Below are 21,689 nucleotides of genomic sequence, written 5' to 3'. Positions count from 1 at the left end.
GGTTGAAAACTTGGACAGTTTCCGCGAAAGTAGATTACAGAAGTGCGAAATAAGGCAAAGTGAATATAACACGGCAGTGCAAGAGTGCATCCAAGTATGTAATGAACAAAGAAAGTTAAGTCACCAGTGCTATGAAACTTGCATGCGTGCTAGTGAATTGAATGAACACGTTAAACAAGATATTGATAGATTAACAGAATTAGTGTATCGTATAGAATTAGTAAATGAGCGCCGACGCAGGAAGTGACAAGTCGCAAAGAAATACCGACTTCGTACGCAGTGTGAACCGTGAGAGGAAATCAAGCAGCGAGTCTCAAACGGCGTCCGATACCGAAGTGCAAATTGATGTAATACGGAAGACGGTGTCAAGAATTAAAACTGAAAAGGAAAGTCCGTATACTAAGCGCGCAAGAAATAGTGAAGTTAGTGCAAGGCGTTGTTCGCTACGGTTGGCTGATATCAAACAACTGTCAACATTCTCAGGTGACATGATGAAAGAAAGTGCAAGTGCATTTTTAGATAATTTGGGTAGAGAAATGTCGTTTGCCGGAGTGGCGCAAAGTGAATATTTCACGATTATGCTTTGATTCTCGAGGATAGTGCATTGAAGTGGTATGATTTGGACGGTAAGAAGTGCCAAACTTTTCAAGAGTTTGTGATAGAATTTCAAAATGCATTTGAGAGTCCGTTAGTGAAAGCTACGCGCCTGCGAAACCTACGTTCTATTCCGTTCAATCCAAAGCGTTACAGTAGTGTTGTTGATTTTGTGACAGAGCGCTTTAGCCAAATTTAAGCTTTGGAAAAACACGAAAACCCAACATTACGTTGTCACACATCATCACTCTCCTACCCAAGCGGTACCAATTAGCTATGATGGTTCCATGTCGGATAATATTAATCAGTTCCTTGCGAGTGTGCAGTCTATTGAAATATTGTCAGGTATGACGAATATGTACGACAATCAGCGTAATTAACAGAAACAGCAAGGTGATGCCAGTGTTAGTGTGAATAATGTGAAGGCTGAGGCAAACATGAAGTGAGCAGTGATCAAAGTTCGCGTCCGAATTTCAAACCGGGTTGGAACAAGACATTTTATAAACGTGGACGACGTGGTAAGTTTAACAGAAATAATAATGCGAACGGGGTAATCATTCACAAGGTAATACGCAACAGAACGTAAGTGTAAATTAAAATAGCAGTGAACCGCAGGGTGCAAGAACACAGGAAAACCAGGGTAGTGCACAAAATCCTCCCAGTACTTCAAATGAAAATGGTAATTGGTTCCCTACGTTTAACAGAAGCCCTAGTGTGAACAACACTAACAATCAACAACGACAGTTTACGTACCAACAGGGTGGATTTTATCCGCAAAGTGCTTTGCCTTTAAACTAGTAGCACCCTTCCACTTGGTTGCAAAGGGGAGGGATTTTAATAGTGTAAACATGATTACTTTTCCACACATGTGCAACGAAGAAGACATGCAACCGGACGATGACATAGATAATATTAATGAAGAGGAAGTAATTACGTGTGAATTAGGTCGTAATACTATGAGAGTGAAAATTTTGTTAAACGAATAACCCAAAATTTGCTTATTAAATAGTGGATCGGAATTGTGTTTGTTACGGCATAACATTTTTCGAGAAGTAACTAAATGTGTAACGAATGTGCATCTACAAAAAGGAGAGCATATTGTTTTGTGTGATTTTCTTGGAAGAAGGAAGAAAAATGTGAAAGGAAAAGTTATTTAACAAGTACGAATTGAAAATGTAGAAGTGCCAGTTGAATTTCTCGTACTTCCAGAACTGGACGAAGACGTGATACTTGGTGCAAATTTCCTTGAGAAATTAAACAGTGTCATAGATTTTAATCGAAGTAACTTGCGTGTCGAATTTCAAAGAATTAGTGGTAAAGTGCCTTTAATACAGAGAAATAGTGAAAGTGTCACGATAGCTAACGTTAGTGAAATTAAGTGTGAGGTAGCCCCTATTATTGTGTTGTCCAAAATAAAGGACCTTAATGAGTTTTACGCGAAAACAGTGAATGTGTTTCGTAGTGGGTGCGCCGAAATGATAAAAGAAAACGAAGCTAGTGACCAAATGGAGGACTTCCTTCAGATTTATATTTTACTGTAGACAAAATAAGGGATGCAGTTACACGCGCTACGCTGTTCAATGAGAACGAGAAAGAGGAATTATTTCAGTTGTTATTGAAACGCAGAAGGGTGTTCGCTCGTTTTCCTGGCCTGTGTAATAAATTTCAGTACCGATTAGAAATAGATACAAGTGAACCAATTGTGGCTCGTCCTTATGATATTCCGCACAAATACAAGGAAGAAGTGCGTGAAGAGATTAGAAAATTGTTAAAGTGGGGTGTGATTCGACCTAGTTCATCGTGTCATCTATTACCATTGCAGGTAGTGTTAAAGAAAAGTGGAGCACTGAGAATAGTAACAGACTATAGAGCTTTGAATGTGCACATTAAGAATCCAGCTCTTTGTGTAGAAAAGTTATCCGACCTCTTTGCTAAATTTAGTGGAAAACGTGTCCTTGGAACTCTTGCTTTTACTAGTTCGTATAACAGTGTGGAATTACGGAAGACTCCATGGAATATTTAGCTTTCTTATTTGAAGGAACGTTATATGAATACACACGCATGGTTTTTGGAGTGAAAAACGGCTCATCTTTATTGCAATTGTGCCTGAATAAAGTGTTCCCATTGCCATTACAAGAGAAATTAATCAGGTATATGGACGACGTAGCGCTTCCTTGTAAAACAATCTCTGAGTTCCTACAGCAGCTAGATGAAGTGCTTAGTTTGTTGAGTGATGCGAATATGACGCTAAATTTATCGAAGTGCATTTTTCGTGTAAAAGAAATAAATTATTTAGGCTACTACGTATCATCAGAAGGCACACAAAATGATCCGAAATCAGCTGAAGCAATCGAAATGTTACCGATGCCGAAAAACTTAAAAATGTTACGTTCATTTCTTGGTGCAGTTCAGTGGTACTCGAGAACAATCAAGGGTCACGTCGTTATCGCTCAACCGCTTTATGAACTTTTAAAGGAAGAAAAGAAATTGAAGTGGGAAGTAGAACATCAAAAGGCATTTGAGTTATTAAAGGCTGAATTAGTGAAAGATGTGAAATTACACCATCGTCAGTTTGATAAGCCCTTCTGCCTCGAAAGTGATGCAAGCAAACTTGGGTTGGCTTGTGTGTGTTATCAAATAATAGATGGTGAAAAGTGTGTGTTAGAATATGCGAGCCGTACCCTTAACAAACACGAACGGAACTATGCAATTATTAAACTTGAGTGTCTTGCGTTTTTGTAGTGTATTGGCTGGAAGGATCGAAAATATACATACGAACAGATCATAAAGGTTTGTTACAGCTTAGACGCATGCGTAATTGGAACGCAAGACTTATGAGGTGGTCCCTTGAGCTCCAATCTTATGATTACGAAATTGAATTCATTAGTGGCAAATCTAACACACTAAGTGATTGTTTATCTTGTGTGCTACCAATTCAGGAAGACCTAATGGTGAGTGTCAATCCCATACAGGCTGTTCAATCAGAAGTGTTCGACTTAGATCCGTCTACAATTGCGAAACTACAGTGGGAATGTGGCGAATACCGTCCTATTATTAGTTACCTAGGAGTAAACGTAAGTAAAAGTGAAACTGCAAATAAAAGTTCTTTCCGTAGTAGTGCTAGAAATTGGAAACAAAACTACACTTTGGAAAATGGTATTTTGATGATGAGAGATTTTCATTTCCCAGACAGATTGAAATTGTGGGTACCTCCTTGTTTATTGAAAAACATTTTAATTGGCTATCATGATCATTACGGTCACTTTGGATTTATGAAGGTGTTCAATATCATTTCACGTAAGTTTTATTGGAAAACCATGCGTAGTGACATTAAGTCGTACATTCTTGATTGTGAGGTCTGCATGAGAACGAAATTCGATCATCACCAAGTGAAGTGTTTAATGCAATCTGTGCCAACGAGAAACGTTCGTTATTTAGTTTCCGCAGATTTATGGGCCCATTTCCTCGAGGTAAACATGGTGAAACTTGCCTGTTAACAGTTTGTGATGTGTATTCTCGCTACATAGTAGCATATCCGCTTCGTTGTGCAACAAGTGTCAGTGTAGCGAAATGTTTCACTGAATCGCACATGCTACATCTTGGTATTTTCAAGAACATCTTGATAGATAATAAACCACAATTTATTGGTAAAGAATTTGTGCAAGCCATGGAAGCGTATAATATCAAGATACATTATACTACGCCTTACCATGCTCAAAGAAATGTCATCGAAAGATTCCATGCTGATTTAGAAAGAATTCTGCGTGTGTTGTGTTGCGATAGTAGTACTGGGGTCACCCTATCTCTCTCTTGATAATCCAGTTTGGGGCCCCAGGAACAAGTGTTGGGCAAAATCAATTGCCGTTGATCAGTCAATTGAAAGTAATTGCTCTGAAAATTAATTGCAATTGATTTCAATTTGTAATTGACAATTCAATTGCAATTGAATTCAATCATAAAATTTGCAATTAAATTTTCGTCAATTAATTGTTAATTGGTCACCAGGCAATTGAAACTTGTAATTGTTAATTGTCAATTGCAAAGGGTGCAATTGAAACATTTAATTGTTAATTGCAATTGACAATTGAAGCTTGTAATTGTTAATTGTAATTGTTAATTGCAATTGAAATCAGCGATTAAAACTGAAGATGTGTGTATATTGTATTGTTCACTTGTTACTGTTTTACATATTTCAAATAAGGTACTCATAAGAAATGCTGGATAACTACCATCCCTTTGCCCCATAAAAAGAAGGCCGTGAAACTAAGTATTTTTTAAATATATTATTTTTATGGTTCTATCCCTCTCAAAAGAACTCTATATGCCCGTCATGCATACAATAGGGATGGGCACGAGCGAGTTCTCTTTAAAACTCGACTCGACTCGAAGCAGACATCTTAGAGCTCGGCTCGAAAAATTTCCCTCAACTCGACTCGAATTCGGATGGAGTTCCCAGTCGAGTCGAGCCAATTTGAGCTAAATCCTTTGTGTAGTTCCAAGTACTACTCTCTTCAAGTATCCTACATAGACAATATAATTATCAATGAATACTACTACTACTACTATTATAACTAATTATTATTATAACACCGTGTATAAACATGAAATCTAGGCAGTTTGTATCTGAATACTAAAACTTAGTTGACTGTCGATCTCGGTCGTCAAGAAATCTTCAGGAGGCAGGGACATCTGTCACGAGGTTCTAGGTTTGAGTTCAGGAGGGCTCGAGCCAAAAATTGTTAAAAGTTATAGGACTCCAGCCAAACATGTTCAAAACTGCTCGACCCGGGCTTAGCGATGTCAACGACTCAAGCGTCTCTCTCACAGCTCATTAACTTATCGAGCCGAACCGAGAAGTGAGCCGAGCCAGCTCGAGCAGATGGCTCACACGATCCGAACCGAACCGAGCCGGTTCGAGCCATCGGCTCAGTTGATCTGACTCAAGCCCAGCCTATGGACTCCTTTCAACGGAGCTGGTTCGAGCCATTGGCTCCAATCGAGCCGAGTCGATGACTCGTCTCTACCGAGCCGGCTCAATCAATCGGCTCAATTGAGCCCAGTCGATGAGTCATCCCAACCATGCCAGCTCAAGCTGTTCGATCAGTTAAACCGAGCCGAGCCGGTTGACATCACTATCCCGGTTGGGTTTCTACTTTGGATAAAAAAATGGACCGTGCAGTTCTCAGCCTTGATAATACGAACTAGGTACAGTATATACTTATATTGGTGCTCACGGCATCATTAACTTGTTCCGCCACCAACGAATTTCGAGGTACTTTGTTTTGCATCTTTTGGGCGTGTTTTGTGTCGCTTTATGCGCCTATTCTTACATTTTGTGCGTCACCGAAAGTGGGTCAAAATGGGCCTACAAATATGGCGGAACAAGTTATTGCTGTTCCGTCACCAATGAATTTCGAGGTCGTTTCCTTCACATCGTTTTGTGTGTCTACTTCCACGTTTTGTACGTCATGGGAAGTGGGTTAAAATGAGTCCCCAAGGTGGGACGAAAATGAATCACTGTTCCGTCACCAACGAATTTCGAGGTCGCTTCTTTCGCATCGTTTAGTGCCAGTTTCTTTTCGTATTGAGCGTGTATTTTCACGTTTTGTGCGTCACCGGAAGTGGGTCAAAATGGGCTTCCAAGATGGGACGAAAATGGCCAAGAGTTCTGCCACTATCGAATTTCGAGGTCGTTAATTTCACATCGCGTACCATTTTGTGCGCCTATTTGGACGTTTTGTGCGTCACTGGAAGACGGTCAAAATGGGCCTCGAAGGTATAACGAAAAGGACCCACTGCTCTGCTCCACCACTACCGAATTTCGAGGTCTTTCCTTTCGCATCGACTAGTGAATTTTTGTGCCGTTTCGTGCCCCTATTTCCACGTTTTGTGCGTCACCGGAAGTGGGTCAAAATGGGCTTCCAAGATGGGATGAAAATGACCAAGAGTTCCGCCACTATCGAAGTTCGAGATCGTTAATTTCACATTGCGTGTCCTTTTGTGAGCCTATTTCAACGTTTTCTGCGTCACTGGAAGACGGTCAAAATGGACCTCGAAGGTGGGACGGAAATGACCTACTGCTCCGTCACTACCGAATTTCGTTGTCCTTTTCGGATCGACTAGTGAATGTTTCGTGCCGTGTCGTGCCCCTATTTCCACGTTTAGTACGTCACAAGAAGTATGTCAAAATGGGCCTCCAAACTGTGACGAAAATGACCCACTGTTCCGCCACTATCGAATTTCTAGGTCGTTTCTTTTGCATCGTTTAGTGCCTATTTTTAGAAAAGTTTTCTGTGCCTACTTCCTCGTCTTGTGCGTCACCGGAAGAGAGTTAAACGGGCCTTCAAAGTGGGAGTTAAATGACTCACTGCTCCGTCAATACTAAATTTTGAGCTCCTTCCTTTCGCATTGAGTGCTTGTTTTGTGCCGTTTTGTGTCCCTATTTCCACGTTTTGTGTGTCACCAGAAGTGTGTCAAGATGAGTCTCCAAGGTGTGACGAAAATCACCCACTGTTCTGCCACTATCGAGTTTCTAGATCATTTCTTTCGCATCGCTTAGAGCTTTTATTTTTAAAGTTCTCTGCACCTATTTCTCGTCTTGTGCATCATCCGAGGTGAGTTAAACGGGCCTTTAAAGTAGGAGTTAAATGGCTCACTGTTCCGTCACTATCGAATTTCGGGTCGTTTCTTTCGCATCGTTAATGCCTGTTTTGTACGTTTTGTGCGTCACCGGAAGTGGGTCAAAATGGACCTACGAATATAAAGAAACAAGTTAATGCTGTTCCGCCAGCAATGTATTTGGAGGACGTTTCCTTCACATCGTTTAGTGTGTATTTTGTACACTTCACATCGTTCTGTTCGCCTACTTCCACGTTTTGAGCATCATCAGAAATGCGTCAAAATAGTCCATCAAGGTGTGAAGAAAAAGAGCCATTGTTCCGCCACTATCGAATTTGAAGGTCGTTTCTTTCGCATCGTATAATGCCTGTTTTGTACAGTTTTGTGCTCCTATTTCCACTTTAGTGTGACAACGAAAATGGGTCAAAATGGCCTACAAGTATAGCGGAATAACAATGCTGTTCCGTCGCCATCGAATGTTGAGGTCGTTTCCTTCACTTTTTGGGGGGCGCGGTGGCTCAGTGGTAGAGCGTTCACCTCCGGTCCTTGTGGTCCCTGGTTCGATCCCCGCTCGCGCCGTGTGGACTTTGTGGTGGACAAACACCGTACTCGTGGGTTTTCTCGGGGTTATCCCGTTTCCTCCCGCTTTCTTCATTCCACCATTTCACTCATCTCTCATCATCACTATCTCCTTTAGCCTAACCGGCATAACCGTGGGACGTAAAACAAAGATTTCATTATTTCATTTCCTTCACATTTTTATGCATGATTTGTGTCGCTTTGTGCATTAGTGGAAGTGGGTCAAAATGGGCCTTGAAAGTGGGATGAATATGTCTTTTCTGCCATATTTGTAGTCCTCTTTGACCCACTTTCGGTGGCGCACAAAACGGAAAATGTGCGCAGAAACGGTACAAAACATGCACTAAACAATACGAAAAAAGCGACCTCGAAAATCGATACTGCTGGGAAAGTGGGTCATTTTCCTTTCCACATTAAATGCCCATTTTGATCCACTACCATTGATTCACAAAACGTGGAAATAGGCTTACAAAACGGTAGAAAACACGCACAAGACGACGTGAAGGAAACTACCTCGAAATCGTTCCTGACGGAACAGCATTAACATGTTCCGCCATATTTGTAGGATAACATTGACCATTTCCGGTGACGCACAAAACGTGGAAATAGGCACGCAAAACGACAGAAAAATGGAAATTTAACTTAATTACATGGAAATTTTAAATTTGTACGGTACGCTTAATTATATGAAAAATTTATACATTTTTTCTTTACGTTGATTTGGGACTTTCAAATTTTATTCTTTTTTCATTGAAAAGTATATATAATTCAACAAGGAAATAATTATCAATAATAATTATAATAATTATCTATATAATTGAATTCATTGTAATTTGGTTCATGACAAACACTTTAAAATTTCGTACCAGCTGTTATGCCCGTTCTTCGCACGGATCAGATAAAATATCAATGTAAACAAACTGAACAACGGGAGAACAATTAAGAAACACTTCTAAAATTGAATATATTTTGTGTGAATATATATCCAACAACGTATATGTGTTTTCATTGGGAAGGCCGATGGGGGCTGAATTTGAACGTAAACACTATCGGGAGTATCAATATACATCTGAGCGACCTCGATAAATATGAATTCGACACAAATATTGGTCATTTTCTACTACTTTTACATTAACAAAAGAGACACTGACCAAAGCTTAAAACTTTATTTTAAATTATAATTTGTAACTGTTTCGGATATCTACATATCCTTCTTCAGACACGATCGAAATTAATGAAAACACAGACATATATATAAAGTTACAAATTATAATTTAAAATAAAGTTTTAAGCTTTGGTCAGTGTCTCTTTTGTTAAAACAATTAATCCAAAGCCATGAATAGTCTTACTTTTACATGTCCCGGTGAACGCCCTCTCAAACCCCCTTGGTTTGAATTGTGAAAAAAATCTTCTCTGGCCCCCAGCCGATACCGCGAGGACTATGAATTTAACACTAACATCTGCCATTTTCTACTACTTTTTACATATACCGGTAAAAGCCCCTATGATTCTCTGGTTCCAATTTAAAAAAAAAAATAACGCCTTTGGCCCGCAGCCGATGGGGGCTGTATTTGCAAGTCAACGCCTGTGGAAGTATCACCATTCATCTCAGCGACAGCGAAAAGTATGGATTTGACACTCATATAGGTCATTTTCCATTATTTTTACATGTCTCGCAATTCTCCACCCCCGGTGACTCCCGGCCCACATACAATGGTGGTTAAATTTGAAAACCATCTCTAACGAAAGTATTACCATTGATCTCAGCGACCGCGAAAACTACGGATTTGACACTAATATCGCTCTTGTGGACTATTTTTACAATTCTCGTGATCCCCTTTATAATGCCTCCGTTCCTTAGCTGATGAGAGCTAAATGTGAAAGTAAACGCAGTCTTGAGTTTCACCATTGAGCTCAGCGACCCTGAAAACTATGGATTTGACATTAATATAGGTCATTTTCGATTATGTTTACATGTCTCGGAATTCCCCCCTCTGGTGACCGAAGCCCGCATACAGTGGTGGATGGATTTGAAAGTCATCGCTAATGTTAGTGTCACCATTGATCTCAGCGATCGCGAAAACTATGGATTTGACACTAATGTCGGTCATTTTGGATTACTTTTACGTTTCGGTATCCCCCCCCCCGTTGAACCCGGGCCCACAGCCGAATATTGTGAATTTGGAAGTTAATGCGATCGGAGTTTCACCATTGATCTCAGCGACCGCGAAAGCTATGAAATCGACACGAATTTCGGTCATTTTCTACTACTTTTACATGTCCCGAAAAGCGCCCTCCTGAAACCCCCTGGTTCGAATTTTGTCAAAAACGCTTCGCCTTGGTGTGAGACCTGGACCAAGTTACCCGTGACCAAAATTTGGTTACTCTCGGTCAACTTGTCTGGTCCCCAGGCCGGACCCGGTAAACGTCCCCCTGAGACCCCCTAGTTCGAATTTTTTTAAAAAAACTCTTCGTCTTGATCTGGGGCCTAGACCAAGCTACCCGTGACCAAATTTTGAAAAGTTTCGGTCCACTTGTCTGGTCCACAGGCCCTACAAAGATAGACAGGCACAAACAAACTCTTTATTTTATTTATATTAGATAGGTCAGATCCGCCGTTATTATAATAGAGCTGTGCTTGAGCGATGAACGTAGAAATTCAAATTCCGATGAGTGATAATTTCATAGGCTTGTTTTATTACAAGTTTAAACTCTTTAGTCAGTAGAGAAGAGGGCGTGAATCAAGGTTCAGAGTTAATGACAATGGGTTTTACTGGGTCTGTGGGTCACAGTGGGTGAGAGAGGTTCATGGTGGGTGGTGGGTCAGAGTGGGTCACGGTGGGTCGTGGGTCACGATGGGTGGTGAGTCAATATGTCGTGGCTAAAGTTTTCATTGCCCCACGCCCTCTCTGAACTACAGTGTTGAAAATTAATCTGTGAAAATCAATTGCAATTGATCAATCAATTGAAGGTAATTGCTGTGGAAATCAATTGCAATTGAATTAATTGCCAATTAATTTCAATTGCAATTGAATGACAGAATTCAATTGCAATTACTTTCAATCAATTGATTAATTGCAATTGATTCTCCATTATTAATGGCTAACTGCAATTAACAATTAAATTTACAGATTAATTGTTAATTGCTAATTCAATTGAAATTTGCTCAACACTGCCAGGAACCATAGCGTTAATGCGAATGAACCAGGGATGCTTTGGCCCGGGATTGCGTCACCTATTGAAATTTTGCGTATGCTTACTCAGGGGCCATACACGCTGGTGCGAATGAGTCAGAGGTACCTTGGCCCGGCTAATGCTTTTGTATGACGTCATTGAATTGGGATTTTTGGATTAGAGGTTATGATGGTTCTTTTATGGATATAAAATTATTAAAAACATTCTTGATGATTTATTACGTTATGAATTAGTACAGGTTTATGAATGCTTTTCATTTTCGTTCCCTTTTATGGCATAAATTTTGGAGATTGTTATCTCCTTGATGAGATGGTATATAATTGGACTAACACTAGTGCAAATGAAATCTTTAGTTTTACGTCCCATACTTATGCCGGTTAGGCTAAAGGAGAGGGTGACGATGAGAAGTGAATTAAATGGTGGAATGAAAGTGTGGGAGGAAACGGGAGAACTCTGAGCATAATGTTGCCCATCACAAAACTACTTTCGCGGGGTTTGAACCAGGGACCCCATACAGCACAGGTGAACGCTCTACCACTGAGCCACTGCGTCCTTTACTGGTGCGAATGAAATAGAGATATTTGGTTCGAGCTACTGTGTTTGTTTGACGTCGGGGTGACCCTATCGCACTCTTGATTATCCAATTTGGGGCCCCATGGACCATAGGTTAATGTGAATGAGTTAGAGATGCTTTGGCCTGGGATTGCATTACCTATTGAAATTTTGCTTGTGCTTACTCACGGCCAAGGAATGCATAGGTTCACTCAGGACACATATGATCACCTTGATTCACGTGACGAGAGAGGGGGCATATAGGATCCTCGTTCCCTTTGATGAGTATAAAAATATCGAAATTTGGAAGTTTTTTAAACTTATCCTATTATTTTTGATGAGACATTTTCATTTCATCATTCCCTTTGATGAGTATTGATTTTGGAGCCTTATTACGTTATATGATTATATGGAGGCGTATTTAAAATTATTCTCTTAAATTGATAAGTACATTGTGATACGTTTAGTTGCGCTTTAGGGGTGAACATGGATACCTTACATGTGTTGATTACTACGTTATAGACATTGCAATCGTCCCGAGTTTATTTTTGGTGCTAGTTTAGGAAATTTTAAATTTAACGTCCCCTTGAGGCTAAGCGAAACGATGATGAGAAATGATAGGACGAAACAGGGGGAAACATGAACTTACTTGACTGAGGATTGAAGTAGGGACCTCACACATTAGGGACAAGCGCTAAGCGACCGTGTCCCACTGAGAAATTTTAATTTGTGATAATATTATACCCATTTGTAATTTTAAAATAAGACAACATCCACATTTTATATTGATATCATGTATACCTATCATCTAAAGATATATAAGTATTGAGCTTAGAATCAAATATAAACTTTCTTTATGCTTATCTTGGACGTTATTCTAACCTGTAGCTAGTCGCCACATGTGCGTTCATTTTGTGGTACATGGTGCGATATATTGATATAGTTGAATTCTTAGTGTGTTAAGTTGGTTTTTCAGGTTAAATGATGCTGAAGTTTTGTCCTGTTTATAAGTCTAATGTTGTTATTTGAATTTTCACCTGTGTGTGGTTAGCGGTGAAAGAAGCTATTGCTTTTCTGATAACTTGTTTCGTCGTTAACGCTCGGGTGAAAAATTCGATTAATGACTATTGTAATGTTTGCTCGACTTGGATTACCATCCTATGGAGTAAACATCACAAGTATATTAATATAAATTTCAGTATTCCTTGAATTATAATAGTAAGTATTAATTAATTATTTAGTACAATTTTCTTTCCGCCAGAATATAGACCGTTAAAAAATTAACAGATTTAAACATCAGAAATTATTTAAACATCACACAAATTAATTTTGAAACTGTGTAATAAAAATGAAAACTGTAAATTATTCCACTTATCCTACATATGATTGCAGTACAGCACCATTGGTGGGACAACATAGGAACAAAGGCTAATATGTGTAGTTCAGATCCTTTTTCTTAGAAACAAAGGCTAATATTTGTAGTTCAGATCCTTTTTCTTTTGCTTTAACTTGTCATCATGTGAGAAAGTCTATTTTCGTCGGTGCATAGCCGCGAGCTTATCATTAGACTTCGGATCGACATGCACTAAAAAACGGCAAAATATGCATGTAAATATGCGATAAAAATCACGAAAATATGCACTGAAAATATGCAGATATGCTCTAAAGATTGTAAATATGCACCAATCAAAAGCTAAAATTAAATTAGGAATTTTATTATCTTTAGAGAAAAAAGTTGTATTACTTGAACTACATATACTTGGTGTATAACTATAATGCATTCATGCTACAATACACAACTGTGTAGTTTCCGGTGTTTTCTTGCAAAAACCTGCATTTGTCAGTTAAAACATCACTGTACATCGAAAAGTTCCTTCCGTGTCACGGGTCGTTAAGGGACAGTATTTCAAGAAAGCAATGTTACTTGCCAATAAATCTGAAATTCGTGCGTCGTTGTTCCCAGGAACACTTTATTTACATTAAACAAGAATTTTATGCCTGGATTTTTCGCTCTATTGAATGTGAGTTTTGAAGGAATACTTGTCCGATTGGCCTTGGTGGCGTCTGTTTCGTTATTGAATCAAATATCTCAAATGTACTGCAAAGTCCTAATTATCGCTCATCTAATCTTATGATCTTTGAAATTGAACTGAAATGAGTGTTGATAAACGTAAGGTTGCTTTTAATGTTTTCAGTTCCCTAAGCGTCCAAGGCTTCTTGAATACATTTCGTTTCTTCGAGTTCAAACAGCTCACAGTCAGCATGTGAAATTAAAATGTATCTTATAGATATATACAAATAAAAGAATGCGCCAAGCATCTGTGAATCTAATCTAATTTAAATAAAATAAAGAGTTTGTTTGTGTGTTTGTCTGTCTGTCTGTCTATGTGCGGCCTGGAAACCAGACGAGTGGACCGAAAGTTACCAAATTTTGGTCAGGGGTACCTTGTCCCAGGCCCCAGATCAAGACGAAGCCCTTTTTTCAAATTTCAAACCGAGGGGTCTCAGGGGGCGTTTACCGGAACCGGCTTGGGAACCAGACAAATTGACCGAGAGTTACCAAATTTTAGTCACGAATACCTTGGTCCCAGGCTCCAGACCAGAGTTAAACGTTTTTGTCAAAATTCGAACCAGGGGGGGGTCTCATGGGGGTGTTAACCGGGACATGTAAAAGTAGTAGAAAATGACCGATATTAGTCTCGAATTCACAGTTTTCGCGGTCGCGGAAATCAATGGTGAAACTCCGATCGCATTAACTTCCAAATTCACGCTATTCGGCTCCGTGCCGGGGGTCACCGGGGGGTGGGGTGGGTGAGATACCGAGACATATAAAAGTAATCCAAAATTTCCGATATTGGTGTCAAATCCATAGTTTTCACGGTCGCTGAAATCAATGGTGACACTTCCATTAGGCAAATTTAGTTACAATTGTATGCGGGCCGGGAGTCAGCGGGGGCGGAAGCATACCGAGCCATGTAAAAAATAGCCCAAAATGACCGATATTAGTATCAAATTCATAGTTTTCGCGGTCGCTGAGATCAATGGTGATATTCCCACAGGCGCTGACTTCCAAATACAGCCCCCGTGCGAAGCATGGGTATATTCAACTAGTAAAGCATAAATATACTCAGAGAAAGAAATAAACATTTCTGGCTTAAAAGTATATAATAAAACCTGCCTAGCAAAACTGAACGGGACTCGCAAAAATTTTCGTTAAATGTTCTAGAATTAGCGAAGATAGATCTATGCTTAAAAAATAAGAAAGGCACATACATACAATGGACATCCTGAGATAAAATGTTGTACCTAGTCCTACCGTATTCAATTACAACATTTATTTGCTACGAATTAATACACATAAAACTTACAGTGAAAAAAGCCTACATACGGTTTCAAAGGCCAAGACAAAAAGTAGATGTTATGCCCTTTTCAGCGCTCCTCCCTCTACTTTTGGCTTTCTTTTGATCTATTGTGTGTATTATGCTAATTGTTCCATGTCTCTAGACCAGCTAGAGAACGAGTTATTGGCATTTGAAAATAAGTATGTAAATTGCACTTTGTTCAAAAACTCGCACGATATCTAGCGCCTTATATGGCGGTGGACTAAAAGTAACAAGTAAACGAAGACTTTTACAGACACACGTTCCGCCTAATCAAGAGAATTTAACACGTTTTTTACCTTTAAATTCATGGGACTGTGAAATATTTCGTTTAAAATAAATTTCCGTTTAATAAGGAGCCTATTGAAGGCAGTTGTTATTGTATTAAAAGCCGGTATTAAAAAAAATCTTATATTCTTGTTTAAAAGAAAATATATTCACTTGAAATTACTTCTTGTATCCAATTATATGTAAATCCTAGAATATTTTATTCTAGCGTAACATTGTCCGTTTCAAACGGCAATAATTTACAGTGTATAATATTGATACTTTAAATGGAATAAAGTGATTTGAGCGAGACACGGAGCATGAATGGGAAGAAGGTAAAGTTATCAAAAACATAACACAAGACTTAGAAGGAAAGTTACCTTTCGAGAAATCGAGGTACGTATCAAAGCAACACAAGCTTATACTTAAAACGCTCATAAACTCCTTAAAGAAAAACTTAAGAACTTATCTCCTTATCTCAGAAAGTAACTGCTGTGACAAGTTTTAAATTTTGTAAAGCAAACATTTTAATCAATTTAGAGATAATTTTAAAAAAGGGTAGTTCATTTCTTCTCTAAATACTTTTTTCAACGGTTTCTTTGGAATGAACTCAGTCGAATATGAAAAAAAAATCTCGGTATTTCGTAGTTGTATAAACTTACCACACTTGAAACAGCTATGAAAATATAAGAAAGACAAAAAATAGAGTGCTGCTGAAGTCTGAGCATTTGCTGTCGAACAAAATAGAAATGTCCTCTTCTGAAAACGAGCTTCCTTTCGTTGAAAATATTTGTTTAGCATACACTTTGCAAACTGTATTTTCTTCTTGAATTGTTAACGTCTCTCATCTTCAATCCATTGTTTCAAAAGATAACTTCTAGAAGATTTTTCTAGCCCATTTAGTTGCAGTGCGATATCTTTTTCCAAGTTTTGTCAATTTTTGTCCACCCAAGAAAAAAAATTTGTACTATTAAAATCACCAAAACAGGGTCATTTCAAAATTTCGGCCACTTCGATCACCTAGTGTGACACCTTCAAATTCGAATTTTAACTAGCTCTGAATTTTGACCAATTTACGTCCATTTTTGTCCACCCAAGAAAAAATTGTGTTCCATTCTAATGAACGAGGGAGGGTCATTTCAAAATTTGTCCACTTCGATCACATGTAATGCGACATCTTCAAATTCGAATTTTAACAAGCTTAAAATTTTGTTCTATTTTTGTGCATTCATGTACCACAAACAAAACGTTTTGTACCATTAAAATAAATGAGGAAGGGTCATTTCAAAAATTGGCCACTATGATTACCTGTTGAGCGACATCTTCAAATTCGAATTTTAATTAGCTCAGAATTTTGTCCAATTTCCGTAAATTTTTGTAACAAACGGCAATAAGTTACAGTGTATAATATTGATACTGTACTCTCATAAAAAAATTGTACTCTCAAATTAAGAAAGGAGGGCCATTTAAAAATTTTGGCCACTTCGATCACCAGCAGTGTGACATCTTTAAATTTGAAACTAACTTAGAATTTTCCCTATCTTTTGTAGATTTTTGTACCACCAACATAGTTGAAACTCAAATTTGAAAATGTGTCACTACAGATGATCCAAGTGGACAAATTTTTAAATGACCGTCCCTGGTTTATTTCAATGGTACATGATTCATTCATGATGGTACAAAAATGTTAAAAAATTCGACACAATTATGAGCTAATTAAAATTTGAATTCAAAGATCTCGCACTACAGGTGATCAAAGTAGCCGAAATTTGAAATTGCCCTCCTTAGTTTATTAGAATGGTGCAAAACTTTTTTCTTGGGGTGGACAAAAATGGACAAATTCTGAGCTAGTTAACATTCGAGGATGTTGCACTACAGGTGATCGATGTCACCGAAATTTTGAATTGGTCCTCCTCGTTTATTTGAATGGTACAATTTTTTTCTTGGGTGAACAAAAATGGGACAAAATTCTGAAGTAGTTAAAATTCAAATTTGAAGATGTCGCGCTCCAACTAAATGGATTTTTTTTCTTTTGGTATTCTTATACTGTCACAGGACCACACAGTTTACGAGGTGGGTGACGTGGAAATTTTATTGTAGGCGATTTGACACCGTTATTTATATCTTCTTCCAAAAAGATGACAGTCATGCATCATACCGAAAGGATAAATCACTCACCCCTTTCTTATTCTCCTTTTACATGACCTTGGAAGATATTCCAAACAAACAACAATGAACCATTGCAAGATCTTGAGTCTATATTAGAAACTTGAAATTCCATTTATGAGGAAAGTTGTTGGAAGTTAAAAAATTTCAATTTGGTTGTTTCTTTAAATATGCATTTATATGCATTAACGACATAAACATGCACTAACCTCCAAAATATGCACATATATGCACTATAAAACTCTGCTATTTTACTCCAAAACACCTGAAACGAATTTCTGTTTCAAGAGCATATCAATATCGCATCAGGAAAAAACATGCAAATATGCAAAAATCCGAAGTCTACTTATCACCAATATGAAAATAATGAAAAAATACTGAAACAAATTTAAAATGACGAAAAATCACCAAAACTTAGGGAAAATGACAAAAAATGATTAAAAATCGAAAATATGACCTAAAACCTGAGAATTAACAAAATATGCAATCGTTGCTTTTACTTGAGAAGATGTAATATTCCCAGGCTCATGTTCGAACTATGGTACTAGAGTAAAGTGAGGAGGACATCGTTGGACGCCAAGTGGCCTAATTCGAAATCGAAAATTTTCAGGACTGAAAGTTGAAGTTCCATATCTCATGAACAATCCACATTTCTGTTATGGCAACAAACCCAGAACTACGTAGTTTATAGTTTTATAATTTAGTCTTTACAAAATCCTTTTATAAAAGGTGCCTATTTGTAGAAGTGAACAGACATTAGTTTTTAGTTTTTGGAGTTAGGCCACTTGGTATTCAAGTGGTCCATTTATTGTAATATATTATGTCTAATATCCATAACGCGGTGGCTCAGTGGTAGAGCGTTCACCTCTGGTGCTTGGGGTCCCGTGTTCGATCCCAGCCCCTGCCAAGTGAACTTTGTGGTGGACAAACACCGCGTGCGTGGATTTCCTCGGGGTTCTCCCGTTTCCTCCCACTTTCTTCATTCCACCATTTCATTCATTATTCGTCATCACCGTCTCCTTTAGCCTAACCGGCATAACCGTGGGACGTAAAACTCAAAGATTTCATTTCTAATATCCATATCATAATATGTGATATACAACAAATGTTACATTATACATTTTTCATAACTTATGCCACAAAACAGTTTCAAAATAGTTACGGAAGCTTATAGTCCAGAAGTTATTATATAGGCCTATTACATTCATGAAAACTCTCCTCCGGTGCTTGGGGTCCCTGGTTCAATCCCCAGTCGCCCCGTGTGGACTTTGTGGTGTGCAAACACCGTGCTCGTTGATTTTCTCGGGGTTCTCCCGTTTCCTCCCACTTTCTTCATTCCATCATTTCACTCATTTCTCATTATCACCGTCTCCTTTAGCCTAACCAGCACAACCGTGGGACGTTAAACTTAAAGATTTCCTTTTCTTACATTCGTTAAAACGAAAGTACAATAACTTTAACTATGTTAAATAACTGTCGAGTGTCAACTGTTAACTCAGAGAATTCATGAAGATCACTTTATATAAACTAGATATCTGAATAAATGCTTAAGTGTTATTATTATTATACTTCAAGTATTAACAAATATCACGAAATACAATTATTTGTATTAACTGAAATGAAATGAAAATTAAAGCTTGTTGTCGAAAAGTTAACTATTAAGTTTACGCGTTCTGTGCATTTTTGAAGTAATAATTGTTGGTATTGGTTACAAGACAGATAACTGTTTCTGACTGAATAGTTTCTTCGAAATAATCCTTAAAAATATGTAAAAAATTTCGAGACATTCGAGACGAGACAAGATTTTTACGTGTAGTCCCATCTCAAATTTTACTGAACGTCTCGACACGAATCTCGTCTCGTTTTTTGAGTCGAGGTGAGATGAGATTCGATACATATCTCGAGTTTCTCGACTCGTGCGCATTCCTAGGTATTACAAGTGCGTAGCATCATTGTTTTTCTAGCATACGTATTACTGTTTTTCCTGTTTGTTTCTTTTCTGAAATTTTGAGTATCATCATGATTTGTTTTTTTGTTTTTTTCAGTAATATGTGCCGATGGCAGTTACTATAAATTCGTTTTCAATAACAAAGGAGAATGCTCGCGAGAAATGTATGCACAGTTTCTAGAGATGACAGACGATAGAATGTAGTGGATAAAATTCAAATCAAATGATTGGAAAGTAAGAAGAAACCGATGAACAAATGGAAAATGAGACGGGTGTTTGAAGTGTCTTACTTACATTCTGATGTGAATCAGTTGCCATTGACTTAGATGTTTTAAAGAGGGAACAAGAAGTTGTGATATCTGTTTAATGCAATGTGTGACAACATTATTGTTGCATTGGAATTTCCATGTAACATTGAAAACAGTGAATTATGCAAAATGTGATTTAGTATCAATGAGTAATAATTTTAGATTTCCCCCGGAGAAAGTTTCAGTACACAAACACACATACACACTCACACACACACACTAGAATATGCTTACAATCCAAATGATTGTCGATTTAGTATAATTGACCTATTTTTGAAACTAAATATATCGTTCTGTAAACGTGTTAATATATATATTAACATTAATGCGTAGATAAAAGAAATGTTTAAAGTTTCAGAAATAGATAAGTTATACGAAATCAACAATCTTTTCGATTGCAAGCATATTCTACATATGCCTAGTGACTGTAAAGTTAACAAAACAATATTTAGCTTTCCAGTATTGACATTCTTGTACGTGTCTTGGCTGAACATTTGAATAACATTAAATTTTCACTGTTAATATAATGGTATTTGTTGAATTTATTGCTATTGAATGTTTTTCATTTCGAATACGTGACTTTGATTTTGCATGATCTACTTATGAACGATTTTGTATGCTAAATAATTTTAGAGATTCGCTTACAAGAATATATTTCTAGTTTAATTTGTCTTAAAAATACTTCAACTATACATAATGTCCAAATGAAGCACAAATATAAAAAGGAGTAAATCAAATGTGAAGTAATTGCCATGAATATCAGGTCATAATTCTTTCATCAAATGCTAAATTAATATAAATCAAAATAAAGCATTCGGAAATCACGTTGGTTATTGAACAGCGAAGTTAGGAGTAGTACGTAGGTGATTCGAGTTCCAAGTAAGCAGTTACTTTTTGGTTTGCCTTTATCTAGAAACAAATTACGTTTTGCTCATAAAACAGTAGTATTTTAAAATTAAGTTATATGTACAAAGACATTTTCTGCCATACTTAATGGTAAGCATGGAGTTTCTAATTCCAGAATTTGAACTCAGCTTATGTTTTTAAATAGTGAGAAAGAAACCTTTTGATAAGGTAATTTAAACTAATCTATCGTAATAACAAGAAACTTATTTCTGAATGTAGGCCTATATCTTTGTGTAAACAAGTCGGTCTTTGCATAACTTGAAATACGTATAGCGTAGATCTAGTTTTTCTAGGTAGTTTTCAAACGTTAATATATTATCCTTTCTTCGAAGGCATAAACATGTGATTCCTAAAAGTTCCATAATGGATCGATTAAACATTACTTACATCCTCTAGTGCTTCTGATATAACTTATTTCAGATGGGTTCCAGAGGAGTGTACAACATATGAAAGTTAACAATAGTTAAGATTTACATCGAACTATATATATTATATGGCAAAGGAAAATTGTAAATTCATTTACATTTTCGGAGTAAGAAACTTAAAAAATTAAGTAGACCAAAGATAGGAAAGTGTGGAGATGAATTTCCATCAAAATAAATAGAAACATGTACCGGGTTATGTTCTCTTTAGCGTGTTCTCTAGAACCGTTTTGTAATTGTGCACTTTTGTAAACTGAACGTGACAAAATTACTTATCCATCCCGTGTGTATGTGTATGAAGTTGGAAAAGTTGTTATTCTTGTTCTAAGATAAGTCTATTGAAAAATAAGATTATGAAGGAAATTGAGTGCCACTATTTGAAAAGTAATATCTTAAGTAAAATTTTCCTAGCTTTTGTGTATCCTTTTTCATGTTCTAAACCTTAAAATTGGAATATAGAAAATATATTTTTTATTTTTCTTCTAATTTTAAAGTGGATCACCAACCCGCAAGTCAGTATAAGAATTAGTTCATTGCCTTAACCAATAAGTAACGAAATGGCACATATTATAAGTATTGCACTATAAAATAGAGTTATGCGTCAGCTACAACATAAGATACTATTCCCTTTGGTTATGTATCCTGTTATCTAAAAAGGTAACATATAAGTGGAAAACTTGATGAGTGTTAAGATGAGTACGCAAGATGGCGCTTGCTGTTAGATTTTGCTACTCCTGTGCTCAGTTGTATGAAA

The 21,689-nt window shown here is 37.4% G+C and overlaps 1 protein-coding gene across 1 annotated transcript in view; it reads left to right on the top strand.

Moving 5' to 3' along the window:
- The window catches only part of LOC145664475 (WD repeat domain phosphoinositide-interacting protein 3), a 315,439-nt gene extending 294,030 nt beyond the window's left edge, over positions 1-21,409 (top strand). The window contains exon 8 of the mRNA XM_081731186.1: positions 19,397-21,409. Coding sequence (XP_081587312.1) covers positions 19,397-19,503 — 107 coding nt within the window. The 3' untranslated portion in view covers positions 19,504-21,409. The remainder of the gene's footprint in view (positions 1-19,396) is intronic.
- Positions 21,410-21,689: the final 280 nt, after the last annotated feature.

The sequence above is a fragment of the Thermobia domestica genome, chromosome 11 (assembly GCF_964235325.1).
Source record: "Thermobia domestica chromosome 11, izTheDome1.hap1.1, whole genome shotgun sequence".
In the NCBI taxonomy this organism is placed as follows: Eukaryota; Metazoa; Arthropoda; class Insecta; order Zygentoma; family Lepismatidae; genus Thermobia; species Thermobia domestica.
Note: the sequence above shows the minus strand (reverse complement) of the source record. Positions and strands in the feature narration are given on the sequence as shown.